This window comes from Apodemus sylvaticus, chromosome 21, assembly GCF_947179515.1.
Source record: "Apodemus sylvaticus chromosome 21, mApoSyl1.1, whole genome shotgun sequence".
In the NCBI taxonomy this organism is placed as follows: domain Eukaryota; kingdom Metazoa; phylum Chordata; class Mammalia; order Rodentia; family Muridae; genus Apodemus; species Apodemus sylvaticus.
In genome coordinates this window covers 44,633,330-44,651,123 of record NC_067492.1, presented here as the reverse complement: position 1 = coordinate 44,651,123, position 17,794 = coordinate 44,633,330, and the positions used below count along the sequence as shown (strand labels likewise).

At 39.6% G+C, this 17,794-nt stretch overlaps 1 protein-coding gene and 1 pseudogene across 1 annotated transcript in view; one reads left to right on the top strand and one right to left on the bottom strand.

Annotated features, from left to right (window-relative positions):
• The window catches only part of Itfg1 (integrin alpha FG-GAP repeat containing 1), a 112,719-nt gene that overhangs the window by 16,204 nt on the left and 78,721 nt on the right, over window positions 1–17,794 (bottom strand). Inside the window, exons 11-13 of the mRNA XM_052167176.1 lie at window positions 7,478–7,628; window positions 5,369–5,477; window positions 2,420–2,463 (exon numbers count right to left, since the gene is read on the bottom strand). Of these exons, the coding sequence (XP_052023136.1) occupies window positions 2,420–2,463; window positions 5,369–5,477; window positions 7,478–7,628 (304 nt within the window). The remainder of the gene's footprint in view (window positions 1–2,419; window positions 2,464–5,368; window positions 5,478–7,477; window positions 7,629–17,794) is intronic.
• On the top strand, window positions 12,531–13,758 carry LOC127672073 (lysine--tRNA ligase-like; annotated as a pseudogene).

Sequence of the window (17,794 nt, the reverse complement as noted above, 5' to 3'; positions counted from 1 at the left end):
CCTTGCCTTTCTTCCTTGTCTTTCCTTCCTCTCTTTTTTGGATTTTTTTAGACAGGGTCTCTCTACATAGCCCTGGCTGTCCTAAAACTCACTGTGTAGTCCAGGCTGGCCTTGTACTCAGATCTGCCTGCCCTTGCCTTCCAAGTGTTGGGACTGTGGGTGTGCACCACCACACCCGCCATGTTATATATACTGAATTAGACATATGCTACAATTTCTTAGTAACATAAATAAATGCCAAAATTTGTTTATAATAACAATCAAGTGAGAATATTGACTTTTAGTTCTATCTCATATAATTGTTTATGCATTTAGAGATATTACTTTCCAGCTTTTCCTGAGACACTTACAGATCCTAATCAGATTGATAGTTTATCACAATTCTATTTACAGAACTGTCTTTTTCGCTTCTTCCCTTTCTCCCCCTTACTCCCACCTCTGCTTGCTCCGGACCCTGCTCACTCCAGCCCACAGGTCTTTTTTATTTGTTTCTCATTACAGATGGTTGTGAGCCACCATGTGGTTGCCGGGATTTGAACTCATGACCTCTGGAAGAGCAGTCAGTGCTCTTAACTGCTGAGCCATCTCTCCAGGCCCCTATAGAACTGACTTTAAACTTTAAATAAGAGGATACATTTCCTCTTTTTGAAATCAACTCTAATTAAAAAGGACATACCCTGTAGATTGTAATGAACATCCTGTTAAGAGGTAAGTGCGTGGAGAAGCCCTGGGTCCTCTGCCTCAGTGGAGGCCGTGGAGAATCACTCAGCTTTCGGGCTCTCCATGCATTGTAAACCAACCTTGCTCTTCTCGTCAACCCTGTTCTCCTCACTACTTCAGAGTCATTGTTCCCAAGCAGTCAGGATGTCTCAACTATAGGAAGTTTCTCAACTATACATAAAAGTATTGGCATTGTAGTGCTTTAACTGGATTAAAAAGATTTGGGAGTGTAATCAAAACATCTAGGTCTGCGTTGGAATTTCTCCCTGATCCTAAGACTTGGGAGCATTTAACTTCTCTAAGGCTTAGGCTTTTTTTTCTTTTTAAATAGTAAAATGGTGGCTAATGCTGTTTTTGAGGCTGGGGAGATTGCTAAGTGGATGAAAGTATCACAAGCCTTAGACCTGAGTCAGACTCCTGTAATAGCTAGATGCAGTGACTGTCTGTCCATCTGTCTGTCTGTCCATCTGTCTGTCATCTCTCTCTTGATCTATCATGTGTCTATCATCGATCATCTATCTGTCTATCAATCATCTGTCTATCTACCTATCCTCCCTGTCCCTCTCCCTCATTCCAGTACTCCTTGGGCAAGATGGGAGGCAGAGCCAGGAGAATCCCTAGAAGCATGTGGTCCAGGTAGCCTGGAGTATGTAGCAGAGAGTCACACACACTCTCTCTCTCTCTCTCTCTCTCTCTCTCTCTCTCTCTCTCTCTCTCTCTCTCACACACACACACACACACACACACACACACACACACACACACACACACGAGGCCAGGTTTCATACCAGATGGGAGGATGAAGAGAAACGCTGGAGGCTGTCCTCAGACTTCCATATATGCCTTCCCTCTCTCTGCACACACATGGATGTGCTTGATTTTGTGTTTTCTATCACTTACTCAAAGATGAGTAACACTGTTCTTTAGGGTTGTGCTCTATTGTTCTTATCTAATGAAAAAAACTAAGTGTGAAGCAATAGAGTGTGTCATAAAGGTAGTGATCTGTGGGGTGGTGAGCTGTGATAGGCAGCCTGGTCTCAGGTTGGGCTCAGGCTTAGAATCCTGGAGACCTAGCAAAGGGGTGGCAGGTGTTTGGGCCTGACTCCAGTTGCAGCTACAACCTCCCATAGCGACTGCTTCTGAGCCACACGTACCTTCTTTACCTTCATGTACTGGGATTATAGACATGTTCCACCAGGCCTGCTTTTATGTAGTACAGATCAAACTCAAGATCTGTGCTAGTTAGAAAGCTGACTGCTAAGTAAGCTACATTCTCAGTTGTATAGTGATAACTTTTTATGGCAAAGTACCAAATTCTAGCAATTTCCTTGAGTAAGACAGATAATTTAATGACTACCAAACACTATTTATAACTTTGATTGTAATGTATCATGACTGTTTTGTATATATTTACTTAATCTGAAGAGAATGCTATTAAGCTTATCAATTTTATATGTATGAGTGTTTGCCTGCATGTATGTATGTGCACCATGTGTATACAGTTCCTGAACAATCCACAAGAGGGTGTCAGATCCCTAGAAATGGAGTACAGATGGTTGTAAAGTTCTATATAGGTGCTGAGAACTAAATATGGGTCTTCTGCAAGAGTAGTAAATGCTTTTAAGCACTGAGTCACCTCTTTAGGTCCCTTAAAAAAATTTCACAGAAGTATTTGTGATGAAGAATTAAATTTACTTACTGTTATCTTACGAGGACAGTCATTAGAACATAGACCACTAAGAACTGTGGAAAGATAAAGAACAGCTTATTATTACTGTTATGAGCATAAATTAAAAATAAGATCTATCCCCCACCCCAGCCCTCAAGTCTACTAATGCATCCACTGATTCATGATCTCAAATTGGAACCAGTTCAGTTTCTGAGCAAATTAAATTTCTGTTCACTATATACCTATATATCTTTAAAACTTAATTTAAAAATTTTAAATCTGTGAATATTTATGCATGTGGCTATGGATGCATTTGTGACATGGTGTATGTGTAGAGGTCAGAGATTAACTATAAGTAGCAAAAACAAAATAGCTATCTTTCAACACTGACTGACTAAATTCTCAGTAAATGAGGAGCAGAGTGGTGGATGTTTAAATATGACACTAGCTATACCACTCCTGGGCATATACCCAGAGGATTCTTCAGCATGCAATAAGGACACATGCTCCACTATGTTCATAGCAGCCCTATTTGTAGTAGCCAGAAGCTGGAAAGAAAGAACCCAGGTATACAAAAAATGTGGTATATTTACACAATGGAGTACTATTCAGCCATTAGAAACAATGAATTCATGAAATTCTTAGACAAATGGATGGACTGGAGAACATCATACTAAGTGAGGTAACCCAGTCTCAAAAGATCAATCATGGTATGCACTCACTGATAAGTGGATATTAGCCTAGAAACTTTGAATACCCAAGACATAATCCACATATTAAATGATCCAAAAAGAATGGAGGAGTGGCCCCTGGTTCTGGAAAGACTCAATGCAACAGTATAAGGGAATTCCAGAACAGGGAAGTGGGAAGGGGTAGATGGAGGAACAGGGGGAGGGAAGAGGGCTTATGGGACTTGCGGGGAGTGGGGACCCAGAAAAGAGGAAATCATTTTAAATGTAAATAAAAAAATATCAATAAAGAAAAAAATGTAAAAAAAAATATGACACCAGGAGAAGGCCTTGTACAGCTCATATACCACGTGGTGATACCCACGATGGAGAGAAGGCAAAGATGCCCACTGTTCTCTTTGTTGGCACCACAATAAAGACATAAAAGGCATGGGATAAGAGAAAGAATAAGAAAGAAAATTGTTCCTCCCTGTGAATGGTTGTCTGTGAAGAAAGAGTCCCCCAAACAACTACTTAAAAAAAACATCTTTTGAGAATCAATAAGTCCAATGAGGCTGCAGTGCAACATTTATTTCCACATACTGAAAACAATCATGTAGAAATAAAATTAAAAGCAGCAGTATTTGAAGTCTTTCCAGAGAATGCAGGCACACACACAATAAAACACACAAGGCCTTTATGAGCACAGCTGCCCATGGGATGGGCACCTGCGGGCAACTGGTTGCAGTAAAGAAACATCACAGAAATGAGAGGCCAAATTCTCACTGCTACAGAAGATGCACATGGAGAGACTAGAAAAAACTGGGCAGTGCTATGTTGTGAGAGAAATGGAAGTAGTGGCAGGAATCCATCGCTTTATCGTACATATAGGACTAGATGGAGCCTGCTTGGGTTTATATACATGGAAAACTGTGTAGGAGTCAAGGCTCAGAGCAAGGTTGTATAGGAAGAACATCTAAATTCCAGCCTATGAATGTAGAAGGATGGTGCTGCAGACACAGCTCAGCAGTTAAGAGCACTGGCTCCTTTGCAGAGGACCTGGGTTTGGTGGCTCACAAATGTCTGTAACTCCAGATTCAGGGGATCTAATGCCTCTTTTGACCTCTGAGGGTTCCTGCATGCATGAATGTAGGATGGAATGATAAAAAATGTAGACAGAATGATAAAAAAGCAGGATCATTTGACAAAAGTTGAGGTATCAATGGACTCAAATGCTACCAGATAAAAACTTGACACAAAAATTATACAAGTAATATAAGAATGTGTGTATGGAGGGATAGGAAAGAAGAAACCAGTAAATTCAGGTCATCTCAGGGCTGGAGAAATGGCTTTGTAGTTTTCAGAGCACTGACTGCTCTTCCAGAGGATGCTCTTTCAGATGCCTCAGGTTCAATTCCCAGCACCACGTGGCAGCTCACATTGACTGAAACTTTAATTACAGGGGACCTGATACCTTCATACAGACATGGGTGCAGGCAAAATACCAATGTACTTAAGAAGAGAAAATTAAAAAAAAAAAAAAAAAGAGAAAGAACAACAAACTGGTTATCTCAGGGCTGGAGAGACAGCTCAGTGGTTATAAGTGCTTGTCCTTATAAAGGACCAGGGTTCTGTCCCCAGTATCAACATCGTGGTTCATAATAGTCTGTAACCCTAGTTCAAGTCAATCCAACCCTCTTCTGATCGCTGATAGCACCAGACATGCATGTGACACACATACTTCTATGCAGGAAACACACACACACACATGCACACACACACACACACACACACACACACACACACACACACAATCTCCCAAAGTGCTCATCTCTGTGAGCAGGTGAGCAGTGTGCTCTGTGGGTCTCCTGGTCTCAGGGCCTGCAAGTGGAGAGCCTCTGTTCTGCAACTCCTCACTGTGGCAAAAATGGGTGACCCACGTTAGATAGCAAGGAAATAGAATTATCTAACAATATAAAATTAGAATTCTTTAACACCAATGAAGATAAAAATAGAAAATGACTGAAAAAATGTTCTAGGTTGAAGAAGCATAGAAAAATGTGAAAAATTCAACAGATATCCTGGGCAGAATACTAAACCAGAGGGAAAGGGAGTCACTGCTGGGACAGCTGGTGTGTTTGAATGTGGTCCTATCACAGCCAGCGCAATGTGCTACTCAAGTTCATTTCCTGATCTGCAGGGCTATAAATGCATTACACAGGAGCATGCACTTAGACCATGAAATGAGTAGAAAGAGAGAGAGGAAAGGAAGGAGGGAAAGATGATGAATGTTGACATCTAAAATACTCACCAATGACTTTAACAAAATAAGCATCTGCTTCAAAGTTATTTTTGAGGGTATGGATGGCAACATCATTGTTGGTGTATCCTTTACTGAGGACTATAATGTCCAAGATCCCCTGAAAATGCAAACATTGTAAGAAAAACTACTCAGTGAGGGATAAAGAGCACCATGTGACTTGTGCTATAGTGTGAATAATTGTTACCCCAGAGGTTTATACATTAAAGACCTGCTTGGCAACATGTGGGAAGTGGTGGGACTTTCGGAGGTAGGGCCTACTTGTGACATGTTCCTGGTGTCCCTGAAGAGGTACTGTGACATTAGTGTTTTCCCTTCTCTCTCTAATTGTAGACTGCCTCCTTCACCATGCGCTCCTGCCATGATGCACTGTGCTACACAGGCTAGGAGAAACAGATCCAGTGACTGTGGGCTGAAACCCTCTGTCCCTTTAAGTAAATTTTCTCAGCTAGCTTACCAGTTGTAAAGAGTTGACTAACACCTGTTTACTATTTAAGTACATGCCTTGGTAAGTTGTTTGAAATAAGCTTATTGAAAATGTGTGCATACAACTTAAAACTTAAACAATAATCAAAAAGAAAAAATCCTGGGAAATAATTGTTAGCATTTTGGTATATTCCTTTCTGCCGTATGTCTATGAGATGTGACTTTTTTTTTTTTTGGTGGTAAGGGCTTATGATGTAGCCTTGGCTGGCCTGAAACTGGCTACCCAAGTTTATAGACTGGATTAGCTTCAGACTGACACCTGCTTCAGCTCCAAGAGCACTGGGATTGAAGGTGGGTCAGCGTCAGCTCGCCCAGCCTTCAGCTTTCACGTTTAGGCTCATCACTGGGTGGGGTGGGGGGGGTGATGTGAAGTCAGGGACAACGTTCAGGAATGGATTCTTCCCACAGTGGGTTGGGCTCCACCTCAGCTTTCCAGGCTTTTGCAGCAATGCTTTTTACAGGCTGAGACAGTTCACTGCTCTGCAGACATTTTCAGACTCTCTGCAAACACAGCCAAGTTACCCTTGCAGCACTGGCCCTACCCTTTCCGCTCCCTTTTATAAAGCAGAAATTCAGATCATTTAATTGAAGAAAAACCATATGTTCACATAAAGCTGACATTCTTTTACATTCATGAGTCTATTCGATTTTCATTTATAAATGCTAGCAACATATTTTTCCTGTACACTGACTATATTCTATTTTTCTATTACTCACAGAAACTGGTGTATCAGTTTCTATGAAGACCTTTATATTAAGGATGTGAAGTATTTCACTTATTTGAAGCATTCTATTTCCCATATTTAAAAATAATTTAAAATCTCATTTGTTATATTTTTTGATGTACAGAAATTAAAAATTGATTTGTAGGCAATTTTGTTGATTTTTTCCCTTGTAATATTTCTACCAATTACTTTTATGCTTGAAAACTGCTAATGAAAAATGAAAGGAAATGAGATTTGGCAGTAGGAAGAGCAGAAGGAAATGCAGGTATTGATAAGCCATCATTGAGTACAAGCCTCTTAAACCCAAAGAGAACTACAACAAAATGAGATGGCTACTGACGGGTGTTACTCCACAGTAAACCACCTGCAAGGATGGATGTCGATAAACTAACTTATATACTTCAGCAGTCTCTTCTTTCTTCTAAATAGTGCTGAAGTTTTCTCTATTAAGGTAGATGCCAGGTACCGACATCTTAACCAGGTACTACCAGGCTATCCGGCAACCAGTAATGGAGCCATAGAAAAGGGCAGCTGAGATGCCTTGATCTAGTTCACAGGGGTAGGCGAACCCACTCTTCTGCCATTCTGTGCAGGTACCTGTCAGCTCTGCTTTTGGTCAGCATGTAAGTTTCTACTCTAAAAGCACACTTCTGTGGCAGTTTATTCCAAACAAGAACAAAAACAGATAATATTTTCATATTCAACTATAGAGATAACTAGTACTGTCGGTAGCTAGACCATGCCCATATTTAAAACTAAAAGGTTTTTGTTGATGAGTTCATTTACTTTCATTCTCATTACACATTCTGGTAAGAAAAACATGAAGCTACAGCGAGACAAGAGTTTAACATCACAGTTAAACTCTAATACAGGACAGCTCTGGACTCACATCTTCATAAATATCAAAAAAGGTGGCCACTATGGCATCTTTGATTAGGTTCAGGCCTGCTAGGTCCCAGTAGACTTTAAACATCCGATGCACTTCTTCGCAGCTCGCATTATTGCACGGGACGTTCTCCAGTAAAAAGGCTTGTTGATTGCTGTGTGACAGACAAGAGGTACTCAGTTAGAATCCGGTACTACGAAGCGTCTGCTGTGCTGTATCTTCTAGACAGTATATGTAAAATTCTGGGATTACTGGGTTGAGAGGAGAAGTGTTCTGTCCTCTTTTATGTTGAGTTTCTATGTCTATCCCTCCCCCATTTCCACTGCTATCCTCTCTGCTTTGCGTTTTAAGTTATTGGAGTAATACTTCTGGTGTGTAGCTATCCTCTCAGAATTGAAGCATTCTTTCTTGGAGACTTTCAGAATCAGTAGGTGAATGCAACCTACATAGATCAGGAGGATCTTGAAGGCTATAGAGGGATAAACTGCCAGGGAGAGGGACCCTACAGTCAGCAGAGCTGTCTGCCAAGGCTCCAGCCATGTAGCTTATGTGAATTCTTCCCCACTGTGGGGGGCTATTTGGTGCTGGAGTAGAACTTAGTCATCCCACTCACCTATGACCCTCTATGTAACCCCAATAAAGTCACTGTTTCACCAAGATAGATGGGTTTCTTTGGTCTGACCAGTGCTCTTTATAGAATGAACAGATATTTGCTGTTATCCTTTTTAGTCCCATACAATGTGTATTAATGATCAATGAATATGTGAATTTGAATGGAAGACTTTGGATTTCACAAAGTTCTGTAAATCATGCTGTTCACAATTTCCAGTGTAAACTAGTAGTTTACAACAGATCTCTTTCATGGATTTATATAATTTCAAATGCTATTCTTACTTTAATATATGTTCCCTATATGTAGAGCCAGCCTCACAGAAAAAAAAAAAACTGTGATAAATTTGCTTCTGAATCCTTGGTTTTGATTTAGTTTCTCTATATTTTTGGCAATTATATATAATGCATTATTTTAAAAATGTTTTGTTTCCAAATGATTATGGAATTATGTAAAATTCAGGGAACAGAAACATTTTAAAAATTAAAAAATTATTTTCACAGATAACTACCATAAATACATTGGTGTGCATCTTTCTAAGACTTCTAGGCATAAACAAGTATGAAAATACATTGAGAACAAGACAGTAGTAAACCTAGATGTGCAAGTATCTCTATCTCCCACAACACAAAACCACCAAACCTACTTGGGTTCTGTTATACATAGTCTAACCACCCCCTCCTTTATATAATATAGAATACTTGTAGAAAAAATGTATATGATTTGATAGAAGACAGAGTTTGGATATTCATTGAAAACTCCCTCTGTAGACATTGCATTGTGTTTATCTCTTATTCTCCTAGCTGTTCACTTTTTTTTTATTTGATATATTTTTTATTTATATTTCAAATGATTTCCCCTTTTCTGGTCCCCCACTCCCCGAAAGTCCCATCAGCCCCCTTCTTTCCCCCTGTTCTCCCACCTACCCCTTCCCACTTCCCTGTTCTGGTTTTGCCCTATACTGCTTCACTGAGTCTTTCCAGAACAAGGGGCCAATCCTCCATTCTTCTTGTACCTCATTTGATGTATGGATTATGTGTTGGGTATTCCAGTTTTCTAGGCTAATATCCACTTATTAGTGAGTGCATACCATGATTCATCTTTTGAGACTGGGTTACCTCACTTAGTATGATGTTCTCCAGCTCCATCCATTTGCCTAAGAATTTCATGAATTCATTGTTTCTAATGGCTGAATAGTACTCCACTGTGTATATATACCACATTTTTTGCATCCATTCTTCTGTTGAAGGATACCTGGGTTCTTTCCAGCTTCTGGCTATTATAAATAGGGTTGCTATGAACATAGTGGAGCATATATCCTTATTACATGCTGGGGAATCCTCTGTGTATATGCCCAGGAGTGGTACAGCAGGATCTTTAGGAAGTGACGTGCCCAGTTTTCTGAGGAACCGCCAGACTGATTTCCAGAGTGGTTGTGCCAATTTGCAACCCCACCAGGAGTGTTCCTCTTTCTCTACATCCTCGCCAACACCTGCTGTCTCCTGAATTTTAAATCTTAGCCATTCTGACTGGTGTAAGGTGAAATCTCAGGGTTGTTTTGATTTGCATTTCCCTAATGACTAATGAAGTTGAGCATTTTTTAAGATGCTTCTCAGCCATCCGATGTTCTTCAGGTGAAAATTCTTTGTTTAACTCTGTACCCCATTTTTCATAGGGTTATTTGGTTTTTCTGGGATCTAACTTCTTTAGTTCTTTTTATAGATTGGATATTAGCCCTGTATCTGATGTAGGGTTGGTGAAGATCTTTTCCCAATCTGTTGGTTGCCGATTTGTCCTTTTGATGGTGTCCTTTGCCTTTCAGAAACTTTGTAATTTTATGAGGTCCCATTTGTCAATTCTTGATCTTAGAGCATAAGCTGTGTTCTGTTCAGGAACTTTCCCCCTGTACCGATGTCCTCAAGAGTCTTCCCCAGTTTCTCTTCTATTAGCTTCGGAGTGTCTGGCTTTATGTGAAGGTCCTTGATCCATTTGGAGTTGAGCTTAGTACAAGGAGACAAGGATGGATCAATTCACATTCTTCTGCATGCTGACCTCCAGTTGAACCAGCACCATTTGTTAAAAAGGCTATCTTTTTTCCATTGGATGTTTTCCCGCCCCTTTGTCGAGGATCAAGTGGCCATAGGTGTGTGGGTTTATTTCTGGATCTTCAATTTTGTTCCATTGATCCACCTGCCTGTCACTGTACCAATACCATGCAGTTTTTAACACTATTGCTCGGTAGTATTGCTTGAGGTCAGGGATACTGATTCCCCCAGAATTTCTTTTGTTGTTGAGAATAGTTTTAGCTATCCTGGGTTTTTTATTATTCCAGATGAATTTGAGAATTGCTCTTTTTAACTCTATGAAGAATTGAGTTGGGATTTTGATGGGTATTGTGTTGAATCTGTATATTGCTTTTGGCAAAATGGCCATTTTAACTATATTAATCCTGCTGATCCATGAGCATGGAAGGTTTTCCATTTTTTGAGGTCTTCTTCCATTTCCTTCTTCAGAGTCTTGAAGTTCTTGTCATGCAGAGCTTTCACAAGTTTGGTAAGAGTCACCCCAAGGTACTTTATACTATTTGTGGCTATTGTGAAGGGGGTCATTTCCCTAATTTCTTTCTCAGCCTGCTTATCCTTTGAGTATAGGAAGGCTACTGATTTGCTTGAGTTGATTTTATAACCTGCTACTTTGCTGAAGCTGTTTATCAGCTGTAGGAGTTCTCTAGTGGAGTTTTTTGGGTCACTTAGGTAGACTATCATATCATCTGCAAATAATGATAGTTTGACTTCTTCCTTTCCAATTTGTATCCCTTTGACCTCCTTATGTTGTCTAATTGCCCGAGCTAGTACCTCAAGTACAATATTGAAAAGATAAGGAGAAAGGGGGCAGCCCTGTCTAGTTCCTGATTTTAGTGGGATTGCTTCAAGTTTCTCTCCATTTAGTTTGATGCTGGCTACCAGTTTGCTGTATATTGCTTTTGGATCCTTGAATTAAAGATCCAACAAAGAAAGAGAACTTCAGACCAATTTCCCTTATGAACATCGATGCAAAAATACTCAATAAAATTCTTGCCAACTGAATCCAAGAACACATAAAAATGATCATCCACCATGATCAAGTATGCTTTATCCTAGGGATGCAGGGTTGGTTCAATATATGGAAATCCATGCAATCCACTACATAAACAAACTCAAAGAAAAAAACCACATGGTCATTTCATTGGATGCTGAAAAAGCATTTGACAAATTTCAGCACCCTTTCATGCTTAAAGTCTTGGTAAGAACAGGAATTCAAGGCCCATACCTAAACATAGTAAAAGCAATATATATTCGGGTTTTTTTGGGGGGTTTTTTTTTGTTTGTTTGTTTTGTTTTGTTTTGTTTTGTTTTTTTTTTTTTGTTTTTGTTTTTTCGAGACAGGGTTTTTCTGTGTAGCCCTGGCTGTCCTGGAACTCACTCTGTAGACCAGGCTGGCCTTGAACTCAGAAACCCACCTGCCTCTGACTCCCAGAGTGCTGGGATTAAAGGTGTGTGCCACCACTGCCTGGCAGCTGTTCACTTTCAATAGCAAGTCTATTATACCAGTGATCTGTCATTCATTTTAACATCTAACTACTCAGAGCTACTATAGTGAGGTCATGGATCTTAGAGGAACACCTACTACCTGCACTTTACTAGACCAGAGGCTAGGTGAAGGCATCAGATCTGCTGGAACTGGAGTTAGAGGCAGTTGCATGTCACCTCGGGTGGGTGCTGGGAACTAGACTGGTCCTATGGAAGAGGAGCAAGTGTTCACACCAGTGAGCCTTCTCTCCAGCCATCAGCCTATTTACTGACTGTATAATTATGAATTTTGAGAGTTAGTTTTTCCTGTTCTTTATACATTCTAGATATGAATCCCTGTGTGAGGAACAATTGGCAAAGATCTACTCAAACCCTAAAGGTTTGTTTTTTCACTCTGGTGAATATTTTCCTTGTTGCAAACAGCTTTGTAAGTTCATATACTTCTATTTCTCAATTCTTGGGATTATTTACTGTGCTACTATAGTTCTTTTTACAATCTTTATTGCTGTGACTTGGATATTTTGTAAGCACCTCTTCCCATTTTTTAAAAAAGATTTGTCTAGTGTCCTTCACCAAGAGTTCTATAAATATTTATATAGCCACATCAGTATTTATGGCACCTTAATTAATACTAAAGAACATCTAAAACATATTAAAGGGAGTTCATCAGACAGACTAAAGACAGTACCAGGTATATCTAGATCTATACAAGACAGTGAAGAGCTGGGCTCACCCAAGGTCAAGTGTGTAAGCAAATATGAAATGCCTATGCAAATCATATCTCTTTAAGGAGGATTAATTAAAAAATCTCAAGTATAGTGTCAATAATGTCAGCAGATGAAAAATGTATGATGAGGGGGTCAGGCTAGTGGAGAAGATGGCCACACTGCAGGAGAGTGAAGTCAAGGTGGATGGCCAGCCTAAGCTAAGCACGGATGAGCTGAGGAGGCGTCTGAAAGCTGAGAAGAAACTGGCAGAGAAAGAGGCCAAGCAGAAAGAGTTCAGTGAAAAACAGCTAAACCAGAGTAAACCAGACTGCTTCTGCCACCAAGCACACTGCTGACAATGGTGCAGGTGCTGAGGAGGAGATTTTGGACCCAAATCAATACTACAAGATCTGAAGTCAAGCAGTCCAGCAGCTGACGGTGAGTGGGGAGGACCTGTATCTACACAAGTTCTACGTGGACATCTCACTCACTCAGTTCATCCAAGATACAGTCACCTGCAGCCTGGGGACCACCTGACTGACGTCACACTAAAAGTGGCAAGTTGCATTCATGCCAAGAGATCCTCTGGGGGGAAGCTCGACTCCTATGACCTTTGAGGAGAGGGGGTCAAGTTACAAGTCATGGCCAACTCCAGGAATTATAAATCAGAGGAGGAATTTGTTCTGATATATCAATAACAAACTACACTGGGGAGACATAATGGAGTTGAGCGCCATCCCGGGAAAACCAAGAAGGGTGAGCATCATTCCTCAGCTCTGTCACCGCTGTCCCCCTGCCTGCACATGCTGCCTCAGCTCCACTTTGGCCTCAAAGACAAGTAAACATGGTATCGCCTGAGATACCTGGACTTGATACTGAATGACTCTGTGAGGCAGAAATTTATCGTCCACTCTAAGATCATCACAGATATAAGAAGTTTCTTGGATGAACTGGGATTCCTAGAGATCAAAACTCCCATGATGAACATCACTCCTGGGGGAGCTGTGGCCAAGACTTTCATCACCTATCACAATGAGCTGGACATGAACTTATATATGAGATTACTCCAGAACTCTACCATAAACATAAGATGCTGGTGGTTGGTAGCATTGACCAGGTTTATGAAATTGGGTGCCAGTTCTGGAATGAAGGGATTGATTTGACTCACAGTCCTGAGTTCACCATCTGTAAGTTCTACATGGCCTATGCAGACTATCACAACCTCACAGAAATCACAGAGAAGTTGCCGTCAGTGATGGTGAAAGCATGACAGGTAGTTACAAGATCACCTACCATACCAACAGCCGGCTGGGACGTGGGTATGGATCGATTCATCATATTTCTCACAGATTCCAACAATATCTAGGAAGTACTTCTCTTTCCTGCCATGAAGCCTGAAGATAAGAAGGACACTGCACAACAGCCACTGAAACTCCAGAAGGCACAGAAGCCAGCCCCTCTGTCTAGAAGACGCATGCGACTATGGCATCTGCATCTCAGCAGATCTGGTCTGAGGGAGGGATACTTGTGTGGCGCTGTCCATCTGGCCACAGCAGTCCAACCACCACAAGAGAGAAGAATTAAAGAATTTCTTTTTATTCCTTGTTACCTAATAAACCATTTTTCTCTTAAAAAAAAAAGAAAGAAAAAAGAAAAATGTATGATGAAATCATACAAGGCTGGAAGAGGCCAGATATAAACTATTGGAAAGTTCTAGAACTATCATTGAAATGTAGTATTGAAGACAAAATTTAAAGGTGTTCTAAAAATATCTAAGACATACAATAAAGTAATATTTATAGTAGGAAAACAAAGTACAAAATTAAATTATGAAAACAATATTTAAATTAAAATCACAGTAGAAAAAAATAAAGAAAAAAGATGGTAGACTTTATCCAAATCAATGAAATATAAAAAGTTTACAGAGTGTTAGATTGGTTCAAAGAAACTAAGACTCAAATAGCTTGTTTATAAGAAATCTAAGATATAAAGTAAAAAAAAAAACAAAAAAAGGTTAAAAATAACCATGATAAAAGATCCATGAACAAAAACCTAGCAACCAATAAAATGGAAGAATGTACTGGTCAGTTTTACTTATTAGAGATCTGAAAATGTCTATCTTAGGAACCAACAAGGTACTTTCTTATAACTATACTGCTTGGGCCAAGTTTCTTGCCACCATGCCTTAACAGGGTTGTTAGGGAAAGGAAGTGGACCATTAATTAAGAGGGGGACACATGAGGCTGGCAAAAGTAAGTTAAGAAAATATTAAGAACAAGATTTGTATAAAAATGCCACAAGGAAATCCATTACTTCATATGGTATCTTTAAAAATTAATAAAAGAATATAAAAGCCTACCCAAATTTAAGATTCAATATTATATCCTTGGAAAAAGCCTCAAAACATGCTGAGTTAAGTTAATTATGTATCTCTTATGGGGATTAGCATACCAATGGAAATGTATTAAAATAAGAAAATCAGGAAGGTATAGTATCACCTTTTAAACCCTTTATTAAGCATAGGAAAAAACATTTAGATAACTGACTAAAACCTGGGTTGAAAGAAAAGCAAATGCAACAGCATTAGTTCCTCTGAGATACTGAAGAGTTTCCCTCATCTGGGCCCACTGGGTGACCCACAAATAGTTATATTTCACCACCACTCAGAAACAATTGACAAAAACAAACTGTAAGTAATAACACAATAGAAACGCGACCTCTATACTAGCAAATTTATGTTAGCAGAGTTGTTGAAATGCAACTTTTTACAACTATGGTGTAAAAAGGCTGATGCTGAATTCATGTTCTGTGGAAAAGCAATACTTTTTAAAGCAGGGCTACGATTCCTCTTTCAGTCTTTTTGTTTTCTTTTAAAGACTGGAAATTAGCATGCCAAGTATTAGGTTTTATTATGACATTTTCAAACAATATCCATCTTACTCCCTCATCTTCTCCCATCTCCTGCCCAGAGACACCTTTCCACTTTTATGTCTCTTTATAGCTGTATGTCAAAGTCCATTGTGTGGAAAATGACACCTGCTGTCCTCACCTCCATCACCTACTTGGTTTCACATGTGTGGAAATGGGGTGAAGTTTTCTGCTTAGATTACATTTTTGAAAGTTCTTGATCATATATGATTTCTTCCTTCCTTCTTTCTTATTTATTTTCATAGCTTTAGTTGACACAGAGTCTGGAAAAGATGCAGGTTACTAACACATCCTCTCAGAATGTGATGCTGCTGGCTTGTCCTCTTCTTAGAACTTTTTCACCTGCTATTTTTGTAGTATAATGCACTTCCATTTTGACTTTACAATGTTAATCATGGGCCAAAAAACAATAGTACATAAGTGCATAAGAGTAGGCATGTAGAGTACAGTTATATAGAATAGAGTGCATTTTAATAGAAGGTAGAGCTTATGCAAGAATGGTTTTCAAATCAGTGCAGTGAAAATCATGCAAGTATCAGTTACTTCACATCTAAATCTGACTAATGTTTAATGCTTGGTAGATTGTAAGAGATCAATATATAATTTGTAATTATTAACATCAAAAAGACAGATAATTTTGCTTTTGTATGTATTGTTCTCTATTGCATGTCACAAAAGATAGATGATTACTCAAACACATGTATATTTCAATTTGAGACCTGAATAGATTTTAAAAAATAATTTTGGAACTTTAGATTAATTCTAAACTCTTGTTTGTAATTCTTTTTTTTTTGCCAATTTATTTATTTTTTTTATTCGATATAATTTATTTATATTTCAAATGATTTCCCCTTTTCTAGCCCCCCCACTCCCCGAAAGTCCCGTAAGCCCCCTTGTCTTCCCCTGTCCTCCCTCCCACCCCTTCCCACTTCCCCGTTCTGGTTTTGCCGAATACTGTTTCACTGAGTCTTTCCAGAACCAGGGGCCACTCCTCCTTTCTTCTTGTATCTCATTTGATGTGTGGGATTATGTTTTGGGTATTCAAGTTTTCTAGGTTAATAACCACTTATTAGTGAGTGCATACCATGATTCACCTTTTGAGTCTGGGTTACCTCACTTAGTATGATGTTCTCTAGCTCCATCCATTTGCCTAAGAATTTCATGAATTCATTGTTTCATGGCTGAATAGTACTCCATTGTGTAGACATACCACATTTTTTGCATCCACTCTTCTGTTGAGGGATACCTGGGTTCTTTCCAGCATCTGGCAATTATAAATAGGGCTGCTATGAACATAGTAGAGCATGTATCCTTATTACATGGTGGGGAATCCTCTGGATATATGCCCAGGAGTGGTATAGCAAGATCTTCTGGAAGTGAGGTGCCCAGTTTTCGAAGGAACCACCAGACTGATTTCCAGAGTGGTTGTACCAACTTGCAACCCCACCAGCAGTGGAGGAGTGTTCCTCTTTCTCCACATCCTCTCCAACACCTGCTGTCTCCTGAATTTTTAATCTTAACCATTCTGACTGGTGTAAGATGAAATCTTAGGGTTGTTTTGATTTGCATTTCCCTAATGACTAATGAAGTTGAGCATTTTTTAAGATGCTTCTCTGCCATCCGAAGTTCTTCAGGTGAGAATTCTTTGTTTAACTCTGTACCCCATTTTTTAATAGGGTTGTTCGGTTTTCTGGAGTCTAACTTCTTGAGTTCTTTATATATATTGGATATTAGCCCTCTATCTGATGTAGGATTGGTGAAGATCTTTTCCCAATTTGTTGGTAGCCGATCTGTCCTCTTGATGGTGTCCTTTGCCTTACAGAAACTCTGTAACCTTATGAGGTCCCATTTGTCAATTCTTGCTCTTAGAGCATACGCTATTGGTGTTCTGTTCAGAAACTTTCTCCCTGTACCGATGTCCTCAAGGGTCTTCCCCAGTTTCTTTTCTATTAGCTTCAGAGTGCCTGGCTTTATGTGGAGGTCCTTGATCCATTTGGATTTGAGCTTAGTACAAGGAGACAAGGATGGATCAATTCGCATTCTTCTGCATGCTGACCTCCAGTTGAACCAGCACCATTTGTTAAAAAGGCTATCTTTTTTCCATTGGATGTTTTCAGCCTCTTTGTCGAGGATCAAGTGGCCATAGGTGTGTGGGTTCATTTCTGGATCTTCAATCCTGTTCCATTGATCCTCCTGCCTGTCACTGTACCAATACCATGCAGTTTTTAACACTATTGCTCTGTAGTATTGCTTGAGGTCAGGGATACTGATTCCCCCAGATTTTCTTTTGTTGCTGAGAATAGTTTTAGCTATCCTGGGTTTTTTGTTGTTCCAGATGAATTTGATAATTGCTCTTTCTAACTCTGTGAAGAATTGAGTTGGGATTTTGATGGGTATTGCATTGAATCTGTATAGTGCTTTAGGTAAAATGGCCATTTTAACTATATTGATTCTACCGATCCATGAGCATGGGAGGTTTTCCCATTTTTTGAGGTCTTCCCATTTT